This window comes from Sminthopsis crassicaudata, chromosome 4, assembly GCF_048593235.1.
Source record: "Sminthopsis crassicaudata isolate SCR6 chromosome 4, ASM4859323v1, whole genome shotgun sequence".
Classification (NCBI taxonomy): domain Eukaryota; kingdom Metazoa; phylum Chordata; class Mammalia; order Dasyuromorphia; family Dasyuridae; genus Sminthopsis; species Sminthopsis crassicaudata.
The window spans coordinates 110,327,969-110,344,427 of NC_133620.1; the positions used below are offsets into that span (position 1 = coordinate 110,327,969).

General features: G+C 35.8%; 1 protein-coding gene across 4 annotated transcripts in view; it reads right to left on the reverse strand.

The window, feature by feature from the left end:
• PTPN14 (protein tyrosine phosphatase non-receptor type 14) overlaps positions 1-16,459 on the reverse strand; it is a 240,869-nt gene that overhangs the window by 25,053 nt on the left and 199,357 nt on the right. For all 4 annotated transcript variants that reach the window (XM_074309148.1, XM_074309144.1, XM_074309145.1 and 1 more), the window contains 3 exons: positions 12,686-12,820; positions 5,640-5,858; positions 129-257 (listed from right to left, as the gene is read on the reverse strand). In XM_074309148.1, the coding sequence (XP_074165249.1) occupies positions 129-257; positions 5,640-5,858; positions 12,686-12,820 (483 nt within the window). The remainder of the gene's footprint in view (positions 1-128; positions 258-5,639; positions 5,859-12,685; positions 12,821-16,459) is intronic.

Below are 16,459 nucleotides of genomic sequence, written 5' to 3' on the forward strand. Positions count from 1 at the left end.
GATCCTGTGATCCAAACAGGATCTGTGGAAAAGAGGTCATTAGGGAGGGAGAATTCCAAAAAAATCAACCATATTATATTGTCACCTGCACTCATGGAAAATGATTTATTTGCCACCATTCTACATACCTCTTCTGCCGTAACCATGGCAATCACATTCACACCTTGCTCCCACACCATCTGCCAGAAATCATGGCAGGTATGAGGAAGAGGACCTTGAGTTGCTATATAATGCCATTGTTCTCCAGCAACAGCTACCTAAAAATCAGAGAGGACACCATTAAACCAATTCCATGCAACTTTTTTTTCCCATCTTAAAAATATATGTTAATTAAAAATATCAAAAACTAAGTCAGATAATAAGATGAAGGAAAGAAAGGGAAGTGAAGGGAAGGGAATGAGAAAAAGAAGGGAATAAGGGAGAGGAAGGGATGGGAAAGGGAAAGGGCTATTATTATCCCCATTTTATAGTTGAGGAAACTGAACCAAATAGAAGTTAAATGATTTACCCCATGGGACATGCAGCTAGTAAGTATCTGAGGTTGGATTTGAACTCTAACACTCTAATATATTTGTTAATTCAGATGCTTATATAGCTCTAGTCATGCATTTAACATTTATTTGAATATTTTTATTATATTTAATCCTTGAAAATAAAAGGGAAATGCATAATGGTACATCTCATGTAGCTGAATAAATTAGATATTTGTGCTACTAATTTAATTCTACTCAATAGACATTTATGAAATATCAACTAAATGAAAGACAAAGCATTAAGCACTGAGGATACAAAATGGGAGGATGGGGGGGAGGATAATAATAAATAATAAAATTCCAGCATGAGGGGATTCCAGCAAAATGAGGGAAGAAAAATTCACAAATCTATAAATTGTGGTTTCATTTTATGCCTAACAATAAGAGACAACTGCATTTAAAATGAAGAGCTTTTGCCTTGATAGTTGATCAACAAAAGAAAGAATATCTTTCTTACCTATACTACAAGTCAAATACTAAAGCTTCACAAATAAAATTACTGCAACACATATATTCATTTGTGTAGAACACAGCTATATATCCAAAAATCAAAATGTATTAGTAAAATAATCCATTACAATTGAATATGACTACCTAAAAAAATTAACACATTTTCCTATATTGGTTAATTATCAAAGGGTAATTAACACAGAGGCAGAATGGAAAAGCCAATCTCTTTCCATAGTCATCAAGATGGTGAACTAAAAACTCAAAGGGGATATTTCCCACCAATAGTTCTTTTCCTGACTGTAAATGCAGATTTAGATAATTTACAAAGAAGAGCCAAGAATATATAAAAAATAATTATATTATTTCAGCTTGTTCTGCTGAACTTCTAGTTTAAAATAAAAATAATTTTTGTTTCTTTAAATCCTGAACAAAATATTATACTTTAAATGTTTTTCATTTTTCCAGAAACATAACAACTGCAGACACCTGGGGCTTTTAAAATTTGTTTTAGGAGAAAGTCTTCCTGTTATAGAAGGGAAAAACCAATGCTCTATAAGCCAGCACCCAGCAGACAAATCATAAATTCACATAGATCTTTATTCCATTATATTCTACAACAACTCTGTCTCATCATAATCCCACAGGCCCAATCTCACATCTCCTTCAAAATGAGAAGAGATGAGCTTGTGATCTTGGACTAAGACAAATCACCCCTGTACAGCTGGAAATGATCTTGAAAAGATACTAACATTTAGCTCATGGCCACTGTTCACTACAGAGTTATAAATATCAGATAAAAAAAGCCACAAACAAAAGGACTGGCCAAAGTGCTTAAGGCTATGCTAAGAGGGGAAAATGGCTGCTTTGAAGGGAGTCTCTGCCCTGAGCCACAAAACTGACTTGAAAATCAACAGGCCACTTCATTTAAACACATCAACCAATGCCGATCCTTAAATGATCATGAAAGCAATGAACTTTGTGCACGAGTTTGACATTAATTTTTCATTCCATTTTTATGTCCCATGAAATAACACATTAACATGATTCTAACTAGGCAGAATCTTGTCAACTTCTCTCCCATTATCAAGGCATGTTTGAGTCAAAACTGTTAATTACATTTTTCTATTATTTATGGGAAATAGAATTCATGTACATTTAAAAATTGGACTTCTCTGAGGAACTGTGCTTCTCAACATTAGCATTTCTGGTACATGTTACATGTGACCTTTAAATATTCTAAGAGGATGCTGCTTAAAGCATTTACCACATTCTCATGCAATTATAGAAGTTTATCAAATTCTGAATTAAGTATACAAAGCAGGAGAGTACAAGCTACTAAGATAGATTTCACAAATATGATTCTACCTTCAAGGCCAACCCTTTGGAATCTAGAGATAGAATACTGACAAAACATAAAACTACAGCCCAAAACCTTAATTACAGGTTTGTACGTGCTCTAATCATGCTATGTCCACCATGGCTATCAATGATAAATGAGCCTTTCTCAGAATGTGGCTAGGGAAGGGAATGTGTCTCTGAGCACAGTTTAAGCAGTGACAATTATTTTTGAAAGGTGGGAAAATAGTGGAAAATAGTGGGTGATATTCTATCAATAGTATGAGATATCAAAATGTTGCTGCATTCAACAGGTTGTCCATTAATCTATTATTCTATTTTAAAATTATGATTTGAGTTATCAATTTGAAACCATAAATCAAGGCTGAGATACTGAAGATAACTGATTTTATTCCCCTCTCTCTGTCTGTCTCTCTCATTGTCTCATAAATGTGTTGGTTGTTCTGCCCACAGGATTCTTCTGATAATGCACATGAGTACAAAGAAAATGGGGATAGTTGACTTCAGATACCAAAAAAAAAAAAAATCTATTTTCTTGACATACCACATTCTTTAGAAGAAAGTGATTACAACTGATTCTGGGAGATACTTTAATAGTTAATATAAGTTTAAAAAGATCATGCCAATATTGCTATGGGTTAGGGTCAAAAATTTAAAATCTTACAGGACAAGGAATACTCTAAAAAAACTTGGGCTGTGGTTTATTCAATTTTTATCATAAAGATATAGTTTTTTCACACTATAATTTAAAAGCATGAATTCCCATCGTTTCTGCTGAGAAAACAGTGGAAATGAGCAAATAGGGTAAAAAATATAAATATTCTAACTAGCTGAATAAATTGGTTTGTGTCAGACACTAGCTATGGATAATATGTGTACATGCATGTATGGGTATTCTTGTAGAGGGTCACAATCAATGGAGAAACTCTGGGTGAAGTATGAGACCCTTCAGCCCAGAGAGAACCTGCTAACAATGTCTGGCTCAGCTCCCCATCTCCCCTGAGGGCTCTCGGCCTACCTGAGAAGTCAGGGGGTGGTGACAACCTGTGTTGAGATTGAAGCAGAGTGATACCACGTGGCAAACTACAGAGCAAGTTGTTTATGTGATCCTACATGCTCAGAGTTGTTACATTTTTGTTACATTATAAAAAGGGGAAAGCCCTTGAAATAAAAGGACTCCATTTTTCCACTATTTTCAGGAGTCCCACCTCATCACTTCTCCACTAGGAAGGTATATTTTAATCACCCCAGTGTGGGGGCACTAGAGAGCAATGGTACATTTTGTCACCTCAACTTGGGGGCTCTAGAAAGCAGGACACAACATTTGGTGCCCAATGTAGGGCTCTAGAAAGCAGGACACAACATTTGGCGCCCAATGTGGGGCTCTAGAAAACAGGACACAACATTTGGCGCCCAACATGGGGCTCTGGAAAGCAGGACTCAATATTTTAATCACTCCAACTTGGGGCTCGAGAAAACAGGACATACTGTCTCAGGAAAAATGTAGTGGTCTAAACTTAACTCCTGAGAAAAACACAAAAAGATTGCTCATAACTGGGTCACCCATAAATAAGAAAAATTACTAATTACAGGTCGTTAACAATTCAAATTGTGAGAGCAATGTGGTAAAGATCTCTTCACAAAACATAGAATCAGCCAAATCTCTATAGCTAATGAGATGATTAGCTGAGTAACCTCACCTAAACTAGAGTTTGAATTCTCACTGCAATCTACATATCTACATGTTATAATGATCACTACCAAATTAACTCAAGGGAATCTTCAGACTTAGAAGTTATTCTATTTTTCATTGCATAGTTGATATGGATTTGAGGTCTGTTGTTTGGTTACTCACAATCTGGATTAGCCCATCTGCTAAGACAGTTTTGCTGAGGTATGGTTGCTACATATGCTATAGCTTTTTGGAGCCACAGGTGAGTTTGGTGACTACACACCAGAGATGGATGATCAGTCCTGAAAAAGACTCAGCAAGTCCTTATAACGCATCAAAAAAAAAAAAGCTAGTTCTCTTTTAATAAATCCCCTAAACTCCATGGTTGATGTATACAAACACCAAAAATATCACTTAAAATATAAAGCTTTTCTTTGGATGATAGAATTCTCAGGCTCTTCATCTTATGAATTCAAATTTCTCAGTTCTTTATCAACCTCTAAGAAGATCCAATTACAAATGATCCAGAAAGATTTCTGGAAGTCACAATTCTGTCTTGAGAAGTCCTGTTATAATACAACCTCCATATGCTCGTGAGCTAGCTGCAGTTGTCTATGAATTTGTTCTAACTCCAGGCTGAAACCACTGGGATCAGGCAAATTGTAGCCATCCTCCTTCAAAATGTCTAGCCAGGTGATAAATTCAAGCAAGGTGAACAGGAGGCAAGGGCTAGTGACCTTCTTGATCCTGTACTGCACAGCCTATGCCCTAGATCAGGATCTATGGACAAATTTCAGGCTATCTATTAACTTGAATAAGAAAAGAATTATATCTTTATTTTCAATAACTTCTAATAGAAATTTATTATTTTCTTCAACTACTAATCTTTTACAAATTATTCTGAGGATTCTCTAAGCTTTACCACACTACCAGAGAAAAAACATTAACTTCTTCTGCCCTAGGAAGAGCTACGGGTCCCAGGACCGGTAAGATCTGAAACATTCAAAAATTCAAGAGAGCAGACAGGCATTCACTTAACCATGGCCAGCAGTACCAACTGGCAACAATAGGCCAGCAAGAATTATTTCACCAGAATGAACCACTGGACCCCAGCTTCTAGCAACCATGTGAGAATTCCCAACCTTTAATCATTTTCACTGATCTCTAGTCTTTTCTGTCTCCACCTCGCCCATAGGAAATAGATGATATATGTGTGTGTGTGTGTGTGTGTGTGTGTGACACATACACACAGATACATACATCTCATTTTAAAGTAGATTCTGACATACCTTTAATTTCTGCAATAGGTTTCACAAGGTAATAAAGTAAAAATGACTCCTATACATTCAGAGTTATAGTCCACATGGAAAGTAAAAAATTCTATTTGTAGTGATTGGTACCCTAAGTATATGTACTTGACTCTCCTTTCTTACAGAGATTACTAGTTTATTTGTCTGCTTTTCTTCTCCCTGCAGCAATGGGCATGCCCTTATAATTTACTAAGAAAATTATGGGCATTCAGAAACATCCTCTGAGGGATTGGGGAAAAAAGCCAAACATTATAATAGGAAGCCCTCAAGTCTTTCCTCATTCTTTGTAAAACCTCCCCCATACACTTGCCCATTTACCTTGATATGGGAGGCATTGATATACCCAGTGCTATTTTCTTTGGTTGGTACCAGCCCAACACGATTTTCCTCATAGGGGACCACTTCACGAATTCGACTCCGTTCAGCATTTTCTGGGAGTGTGGCAGTAGTGAAAACACCATCTGGCTTCTTCTTTGGAATTTGCTCATATTCTGTAAATACCAATCCCTCTTCCAACTTCTTCTTCAGGGTTCTAAACTGCAAAAGGACATAAATTTTAATTCTTTACAATTTTGTCATTTAGAAACAGTTCAAATACAAACTCATCATTTAAAATATACCTAATAGTTTGCTACTGCATACATTTTAATCTTAATGAAACTAGGAACAGTGAATTAATTTGGGGATTATCACTCCTCCCTTCTTTCTAGCTTCTTTTCTCTTTGCCATATTATTTTTCATCAGGACCTCCAAAAGAATATTGACATGAAGCACGGACAGAAGGCAAAATCCAAAGGACAGTCTGTGTGTGCTCAACAATCCATTAGCATCTATTTTTTGAAGACAAGTTCAAATTGATCATCTGACACAATACCGGGGAATGGCTATAGTAAACTGCTCAACCTTCAAAGGTCTCATTTCCTAATTTTTAAAATGACAGGCTTTTGCCAGATTTCCTTTGAGTCTTCTTTCCATATGTCTATAATCCTAAATCTATAAATTTATATTAAAAAACTTCAACTGAGCCCTCACTGCAGCAAATTTGTCTTTTAATACCTCCCTAATAAATTAACTATCCCATTCAACACAGCAGCTATTCTACCACTTATCATCCCGCCTCAAGCCTCCATGGTTTCTCATACATACCCCCATTACTCTCACCTGTGGATTTAGCTTAAAATTCTGAAAAAACTGAAGGTCCATTTTTTTCTTTTCTTCCTCCTCCTCTTTTCATAGCACTCAGATGTCTTCCTCCAGTATCTCCTATTTCATCTCTATCTCACATGAAAAGACAGGTAGCCATCCTCATTACCAAAGCAAACATTCCAACATGCATCCTTGACCTCCTGTCCTCCAGCCTTCTACAGCATATTATCACTATCATTCTAACTCCCTAATTTTCTGTCTCTATTACTGGTTTCTTGACTGCTGCCTTTAAATGAGTCCAGGTCTCCCTCATCAAACAAAAACAAAAACTGTTCACTTTAAAGTCATCAATGGTCTATTAACTGAAATATCTAATGGCTTTTTCTCAATCCTCATCTTTCTTGACCTCTCATAAATCTCTGATCCAGTCAATCACCCTCTCCTCTGGAATATTTTTATGTATTCATGACAGTGCTCTCTTCTGGTTCTCATTCGATCTATCCATTCTTAGTCTCCTTTGCTGGATTTTTATCCAGGTCACTTCTACTAACTATGGGTACCCCTAAGACTATTCCTGTTTTTCTCTATACTATCTCTTCTGATCTCATCGAGTTCCTTGGTTTTAATACCAAGACTATGCAGATGGTTCCCATGCTTATATTTCCAGCTTCCACAAACCCCAACTGTCATTAGATCTCAAACTGGATATTCCACAGGAATCTCAAACTCAACACATCCAATTTTGAACTCATTATCTTTCACCAAAAACCCTCCTCTCCTTCCAAATTTCCTGTTAGTACAGAGGGGACCATCCAACTACCCAGGCTTACTATCTTGGTTCACAGCTTCTACTAACTCATACTCACCTTACATATTCAATATAATCTCAATTCATGCTACTTTTTAACTGCTAAAACATCTCTAACACATCTCCTTCTCTTCACTCACCCAATCACCACTTTTCAACAGGCACTCATCACATACCACTATTGCAAAAATTTATTTTTGTTTAAGATTAATTATTTTTATTTTTTCTTTTTAGATTTATTATTTTTAAAAATCGAATTCCAAATTCTTTCTATCCCTCTGGTTCCTCCAACACCCATCAAGAAGGCAAACAATATGATACCCAATTTTTTTGTTGTTGGTTTTTAAAATTCTTTTTTATTATCATAAAATTGGCAAACATAAATAAACATGAATATTTCTTTGTTCTGTGGAGAATAGTAAATAATGGCTGCAGATGGAATTGTAAAACCCCACAATGTAAAATTTGGGTTTAGGTTGGAGTTTTGAGGGGGTTTTGGATTAAATTTTTTATTTTTTTTAGTTGAACTGAATACAAAATAAGAAAAAAACATAATAGTAAAAAAAAAAAAAAAAAAAAACAGAAAAGGAAAATAATAAAAAATCAAAAAACCAAAACATTGTGCCCAGCAAAACATCAGGAAGGATTCAAAATATATAACAATAAATTTCCATTTTAAGAAAGCATATATAATAATAATAGAGATTATATTCATGAGTGTCCATCTTTCCTTTGTTTCCTTGTAGGTTATTCTTTTATTCTCTGCTATACACTTTTTACTTTATTCTTTTTTTCCCTTTCATTCTCACCACCTTCCCCAAACAGGCTAAAATTAGGCACATATATATATTTATATATATAGATATATAGATATAATTACATAGATATATAAATGTAACATATATATACATACATACCCATATACCCACACATATACATATATCTACATATATTCATATATACACCTCCATATATACATACTCACATGTATTCAAACATTTATGTACATACAGATTTACCCATATGTAAACATGTATCTTAATATGGCTGACATATAAGGTAGTTTTCTCTCCTGATTAAATGTTTAAGTTTGACTTTCTCTAAAATTAATGATTACTAGCCCCACTATTTTTTTTTCTAAAAAATTCTAGTCCTGATACTTATTATAGTGTTTTTGTATATATCTCTTCTTTCCTATCCCTGCTAACTCTTTTACTTTAATTCTGCTCTTTAACTTGCCTGGCTATTACTTAACCTCCCCCTGCCCCATGGATCCTTCCATTATCTTCTGCCCCTACCCTTTCTTTCCTCTTCATCCCATTCCCACTAATTTACACACTTTATCCCATTCCCATTAATCTAAACTCTCTTCTCTACCCCACCTTACCTTATCCTTTCTCCCCATCTAATCCTTTTCCCATTAATCTACATACCTTATCCCATTACCATAACTCTACACACCCTTCTATATCCCTTTATCCCTAGTTCATTAATCTATATACTTTGTCCCACTGCCATAAATATACATATATAGTACCCATTTTGCATGTGAAATCATACAAACCATATTTACATAGTAAAAAAACACAACAAAAACAAAGAGGGAAAAAAAAATTACACTTCAATTTGCACTCAGAGTTCATCAGTTCTCTCTCTGCAGGTGAATAGCATTTCTTATCATGAGTCCTTCCAAACTGTCTTGGATCAATATATTGATCAGAGTAGCTAAGTCTTTCACAGTTGATCATCATTATAGTATTGTTGTCACCATGCACAATGTTCTCTTGATTCTGCTCACTTCACCTTGCATCAATTCATATAGGTCTTCCCAGGTTTTTCTGAAATCATCCCCTTCGTCATTTCTTATAGCACTGTAGGATACCATCACAATTATATACCACAACTTGTTTAGCCATTCCCCAATGGATGGACATCCTCTCAGTTTTCAATTCTTTGCAATCACAAAAAGATTTTCTAGAAATATTTTTTTACATATAGGTCCCTTTAATTTTCCTTTGATGTCTCTAAGGTGTAAGCCTAGTAGTGGTATTGTTGGTCAAAAGGTATGCACAGTTTTATAAATCTTTGGACATGGTTCTAAATTGTTTTCTGAATGATTGAACCAGTTCACAACTCTACCAAGAGTAGATGAGTGTCCCAATTTTTCCACATCTCCTCCAGCATGTCATTCTCCTTATCTGTTATGTTAGCCAATCTGAAAGCTGTGAGGTGGTACTTAATTTGCATTTTTCTAATCAATAGTGACGTAGAGCATTTTAAAAATATGACCTAATTGTTTTGAATTCTTCTTCTGAAAACTGTTCATATCCTTTGACCATTTATAAACTGAAGAATGGCTCTTATTTTTATAAATTTGATAGAGTTCCCTATATATATGAGAGAGGGGGCCTTTATCCAAGAAACTTACCATAAAAAATTTTCCCAGTTTCCTGCTTTCCTTCTAGTTTTGCCTACATTGTTTTATTTATATAAAACCTTTTAATTAACTTTCATGTAATCAAAATTATCCATTATACTCCCCCTAATCCTCGTTTTCTCATTTGATCACAAAGACTTCCCTTATAGATCTAATAGATAAAATTTTCCATGCTCCCCTAATTTGCTTAGGATATTATCCTTTATGCCTCAATAATGTACCCATTTTAATGCTATTTTGTTATACAGTGTGAAATGTTGGTCTACTCCTAGTTTCTGCCAAACTACTTTCCAGTTATCCCAGTCATTTTTTTTTTCTCAAATAGTGAGTTCTTTCCCCAAAACCTTAGATGTTTGAGTTTGAATAACAATATACTACAATGTTCACATCCTACATGTCAATATGTTGCTATGTAAATAACAATCTATTCCAATGATGCATTACTCTATTTCTTAGCCAGTAGCAGATTGTTTTTATGATTACCATTTGGTAATATAATTTGAAATCTGGTACTATTGCAATGTTTTCTAATTATTCTCCCCACTTCAAACCTCATCCCATTTGAATCCATTCTCTAGTCTGCTGCCTAGATCAGGGGTTCTCAAACTCCGGCCCGAGGGCCAGATGCGGCCCGCTGAGGACATTTATGAGGCCCTCCAGGTTATGGCAAATGGGCTGAGGGGCGGAGACAGAGTGTGAGCTTTTGTTTTTACTATAGTCCTGCCCTCCCACAGTCTGAGGGACAGAGAACTGGCCCCTATTTTAAAAGTGTGAGGACCACTGGCCTAGATGATCTTCCTGTAGTTCTGACCATGTTCATCTCCCCACTTTCTCTCTGTGTCTCTCCCTCTCCCCACCCCTTGGATTCCCTCCACTCTATAATCTTAAATCCTGGCAAACTAAACATTCTGTAACTATTGGCTAAAAGCCTATTTCTATATTATATATTACATTTCTCATGGAGCCTTTCATTCTCTTACCACATTTGTTTCTAACTGAGCATAGTTCAATGAAGTGCCACCCACCCCCTGCCCACAATTGTCTCTTTCCTCTCCTCTTCTGTCTTTCTCTGTCTCTTTCTTTTACTTACTCTCTCTCTCTCTCTCTCTCTCTCTCTCTCTCTCTCTCTCTCTCTCTCTCTCTCTTTCTGTCTCTCTGTCTCTCTGTCTCTCTCTTTCTGTCTCTCTGTCTCTCTGTCTGTCTCTCTCAAAAAGCTCCAGTGGTTTTGGTCCAGGATCAATTATACAATTCTCTATTTTGGCATTTAAAGCCCTTCAAAATTTGGCACTTTCCTATCATGTCAGTCTTCTTATATTTTATTCTGCTCCATGTCCAGCTACACTGACCCACTTGCTGTTCCTTATGCACAATTCTATCTCTAGACTCCATGCATTTCCACCAGTTGTCATCCCTCAATCATAGACTGCTTTTCCTCACCTCTCACTCAACTTCCCTAGCTTCCTTCAGAACTCAGGTCAAATCCAATCTTCAGCGGGAGGCTTTCTCCATTCTCCAATCTTTCCTTCCTTACTACCCACCACTTCTAGGGTATTCTTTCTTGTGATTTCTTTCTATCATTTCAGTACATCATTTTAAAATGGAGTTATTTGAATATAGTTTCCCCAATTAGCATGTGAGCTCCTTATCGTTGTCTCTGTGTTCCTAACACTTTAACAGAGTGCTTCTTACATACTGAACACTTAATGACTAACTGATTATTATTAAAGTGAAAAATGCTTTTTCTGGATTTTTTTCTTGGTCTCCTTCCCCTCTGTGATCCTAAATCCTGACAAATGGAGCACTCTGTAACTACTGGCTAAGAGCCAATTATTTCATTTCTCATGGAGTCTTTCACTCTCTTAAGACAATAGTTTCTAGCCAAATATTTTTCAAGAAAGTTTTACTGCTTTGTTTCTTAAAAGTCATTTTTTGTTGATCAAACCACTAATCATATGAAAATAATACTAGAGAAACCAAAGAGATTTAAAAACCTGAACTCTATTAATACTAGATTAAAAATTACCCAGCATGATTCTGCCATTTCCTGATAGTAGCAGAAGTTAACAGAGCCAGAGCTAGAAGAAATATTAGAATGTCATGAAGTTGAACAACCTTTATCTCAGAGATAATGAAAGAGAGCACGAGAAAGATAAAGGATCTTGCCCAAGGTCCCATATTTTATATATAATAGTGCTGAGATATGAACTCAGGTCCTTTGATTTTCAAGTCCAAGAACCTTTTCACTATAAAATAAATAGGCTCCAGGCAAGGTAGCAATAATCAGGGAGAGGGTGAATATGTACTATGCATTTTGAGTGTGTAGGTTTGCTTGAGAAAGACCTTAATTTAGAAAGGTTAAGGTCATTCAACTGCATCTTGGGACATTGCCAGTCATCTTGACTTTTGTCTTGTCACTAGATTTTGATACCTCTAGAAGAGAAAATGAGGCTGATGACTTTACTTTGTAAAATCTGCTTAAATCCAATCCACTCATAAGTCAAGATATCACCCTCATGATATCACTGGGCCCCTTCAAGAATGAAAGATGAGCAATTATTAAATAAAACACTTTTTGCACTAGAAATCTTCCTAAGGAGTTGTGAGTAAAAAAAAAAAAAATGGCTGTCCAACAATTCATACTTTCAATACAGTAGGAGACGTTTGCATATAGTAAGATAATCATTTCACAGATCATATAGCTAGTGGTAATGATCATTTAAATCAAGTAATAGTTCACCTCTGACAAATTTGTAAAAAAGAAAATTGAGGCAATGTTAAATTAGCAACCAGATTAATGGAGAACAAGTATGAGAATTTCACAGTCCTTCCATTCTTAAGTAAATGAATTGGTGTGTTTAAAATCTGATATGATAAACAAAGTAGTTTCTTTTAAAAATTTGAAATTAGGATGGAAAGAAACTCAGATTTTTTTTTTTTTTTTAAAGACATATGTTTAACAAGTCCAACACTTACCCGATCATCCATTGTCATCCGAGATGCATCATCGAGGCTAATTTCACGCCCTGGTACCCGGGCCACCGAGAGCCCATTCAATGCCGCCAACATGAGTGGTCTCTTCTGAGCCTCCATCTTCTGCTTCTCTAGATTCTTTTGGCAAGAAAAGGCAAGTTCTCATTCTGTCTGAGTAATTGTTTATAACACCAGTAGAATACAGGAATGCATTTTAATCTCCCCAAATCTGTAATTCCCCAGCCAAGGAATGTAGATGATCACTATTAGCAGAGTAAATTCAAAAACAACTTTCCCATTCTTCACCATGTGCCTCAGGGAACCAGTTGCTACCTGAGTGATGAGTTTTTACTTTCAAAAGGAAGATTCCACGGAGAAATAAATACATACCATTAGAGAACTCACTCAACTGGGCAAGAGCCTCATGTATCTATAAGGTTTTTTGTTATTTTTGTTTGTTATTGTTTTTAAAGTAGGTGATAGGGAGGCCATTAGATTTCCTTGTGTAATCCCACCTAATAATGACAATAATTTGAATTATCCACTCACAATACTCTCAAGTTCTAGTGAGTTCTAGGCCACATAATAGAAACTAAAACTTTCTTATGCTCTCAGTTAAATCAATAAGCATATATTAAACTCTTTTTGTATTCCAGGGAGATAGAGCAGAAAAAAGTTAAATGATCCCAACTTCATGGAGTTTATATTTAATATTATATTCTATTTTAGTGAAGAAAGTATTCTAATCTAACTCCAGAGTTACAGAAGGGAATGATCCTTCATATATTGATTTTGAGCACTAAAATAAATTCAAAAGAGAGATGAATCTAGAGATCTAAGGTGTGATCTTAATCATAAGGGCAGAACAAATGACTCATTCATTGCCAAAAATCTGTTAAGCTCCTACTGTGTGCAAAAGAGTGTGTTAGGTATTAAGAAGATAAAAGATGGTGCAGTAGAGTACTGGCACTGAAGTCAGGAGGACCTGAGTTCAAATCCAGTCTCAAACATTTAATACTTGGTGTGTGACCTTGGGCAAGCCACTTAACCCCAAATGTCTTGGAAAAAAAAAAAAGCAATGTAGAAGATTAAAGTTTGTGTAAGTGCTTTATAGTGATATGGATTATATGTTATACATGGATAATGCAGCACAGGAGCATGACTCCATGGTTCTATAACTGAATCTAGAAGCTGGTTTCTTGATTTACCAGAATGCAAAGTGGAAGGTTCATGGCACTATTACATTTTGATTACATTATTGGTATTAATCCCTAAATGTCTACCTAGACATGCAGAAAGCACTAGAAATCCCTGCCCTGACACCTAAGGCATTCATTCTGACCCATCATGATCTAATCTAGAAGGGAAAAGGATGGCACAAACACCTCATGTCACTAATAACAACTACATCTGGCGTTTATATAGTTCCTGTTATGTACCAAGTACTGTATAAATATTATCTCATTTGATGCTTACTATAGTACTGGGAGGCAGAGATTATTATTATTACCCATTTTACAATTAAGTTACCCCATTTTACAGATTAAGTGACTTGTCCAGATTATAGTTAGTAAAAATCTGAGGTCAAATCTGAATTTGGTTCTTCCTGACTCCAACTTATCCAGTGCCCTATCCAGCTCCCTAAGATGTACCTTCATTGATTATAGGATCACAGATTCATAGATAAAAATATCTCCAAAAATTATTCCAACTCCTTCATTTTACAAAAATCTTACAAATTTTATATTTTTTATATATTTCACAAATATTTGAGGATCATAGGGACAAAATAATTTCCCCAAGAACATTACAGGAATAAGTAGTACAGCTGGGATTGAGATCAATTGGGATTGACGCTGAACACTGTTTTTTCCACTAAATCACACTGCCTTCCTCAAGGCCCCTAAGTAGCCTTCCCAATCTTTTTTCCAGAAGCAGGACTCAGAAGAATGAAGTTGAAGTACAGAATATAAAAATCCATGAAGTGAATAATCACTTTTTAAAGCACTAGAAGCATGCCATAGGGCAGATTCTAACCTTCTGTACTCCCTCCTCTCCCGAGTTAAAATATTTTTACTTTTATTACAGAAAATACACCAAGATGGGCAGTGGGCAGCTTGATGGTACAATGGAGAGAGCAGCAGACCTGGAGTCAAGAAGACTCATCTTTCTGAGTGCAAATCTGGCCTTAGGCACTACCTGTGTTACCCTAGGCAAGTCACTTAACCCTGTTTGCTTCAGTTTCCTCATCTGTAAAATTACTTAGAAAAGGAAATGGCAAACCACTACAGTATCTTTGCAAAGAAAATTCCAAATGGGGCCATAAAGACTAAGACGTGACCAAAAAAAAAAAAAGATCCATCATTTCTTTCAATAGTATTCAATACTTTTTAATAGTATGGTACAATAGTATTGTGCCCTTAACAATGTCATATTTGTAATCACTAAGACTGGGTTCAAATGTGACTGATACTTAACAGGGGTATGAACAGGGTCATCACCTTTTATGAGTCTCAATCACCTCATCTCTAAAATGGGGATCAAATTTCTATCACCTACCTCATAGTGCTATTGTAAAGAAAAGTATTTTACAACCCTTAAAAGCATTGTAGAAATGTAAGCTATTATATCCTCTCTGATTTTGTCCCTCCCAAACAGGCCAGGTAGCCACTATACGAGTCTAAAAAAAGATGAGGATCTCTGAGAGGTCAACCTGAAGCAGCTTGGTGAGACTCCTCCATAAAACTCAACCAAATACTAACAATTCCCTCTCCTATTTTATTATATTCCTATTTAGTGAAGAAGTCACTCTAAGCTAATTGCAATCACAGAAGGAAATAATCTTGGGAAAGAAATCATGAAAATGTTTCAAGGATGAAGCAAAGCAGGATCACACAAATAGGATGTTCCTAACATAATTGTGTTAGTGCATATTTATCTTCGCATTTGATTCTCTACTACATGCATAAACAGAATGGAACAAGGGAAGAAATAAAGCAGGAGATAATTTGCTCACCGTTCTTATGCGTTTAGTTCAAGAGAAAGGTTACTATGAGAGCTAGGCAGCATCTCAAAAAATTCTCTCTACCACCCTCTAGTACCATAGTTTAGAACAAGAGTTGCCTTGAATACAGAGGTGTTAGCTAAGGTCAGGGTAGTAATGATCGCCCTTCTAATTCACTGTTCTTGTAGCCCAAAGACACAGAAACTATCACGAATAACAGCTTCTGAATGGTGTGTATGAATGATCTCCAGTGGAATAAATAGGAAATGATTGTATTCATCAAAATTCAATTGAATAAATAGGGTAACCAACCATGGAACTTGACAGCACAGCTTTACATTTCATTAAGCAATAAGCCTAAAAAATATATGACAAAATTTGGTCCTTCTTTATATTTAGGTTTCATGTTAGGGAGAAGGAAACCTTCTATTTCTTTGCTGCAGGTCAATTTGCTTATTTTTCCTTAATTTAATAATCTGATGACTAGAAGAAGGGTATGAATGTGACTAGGGGCTAGCTAAGATGGGGTACTGCTGAATGTGACAAAAGTACAATAAACAGCAACTTTTTTTTTTTAAGCTGAGGCAATTGGGGTTAAGAGACTTGCCAGAGTCACACAACTAGGAAGTATTAATGTCTGAGGCCAGATTTAAACTCAAGTCCTCCTGACTTCAGGGCTGGTGCTCTATCCACTGCACCACCTCGCTGCCCCCAAAATGCAATAAACTAGAAAAGGGGAAATCAGACTGGCCTTGCAAAAATGACTTTAATTG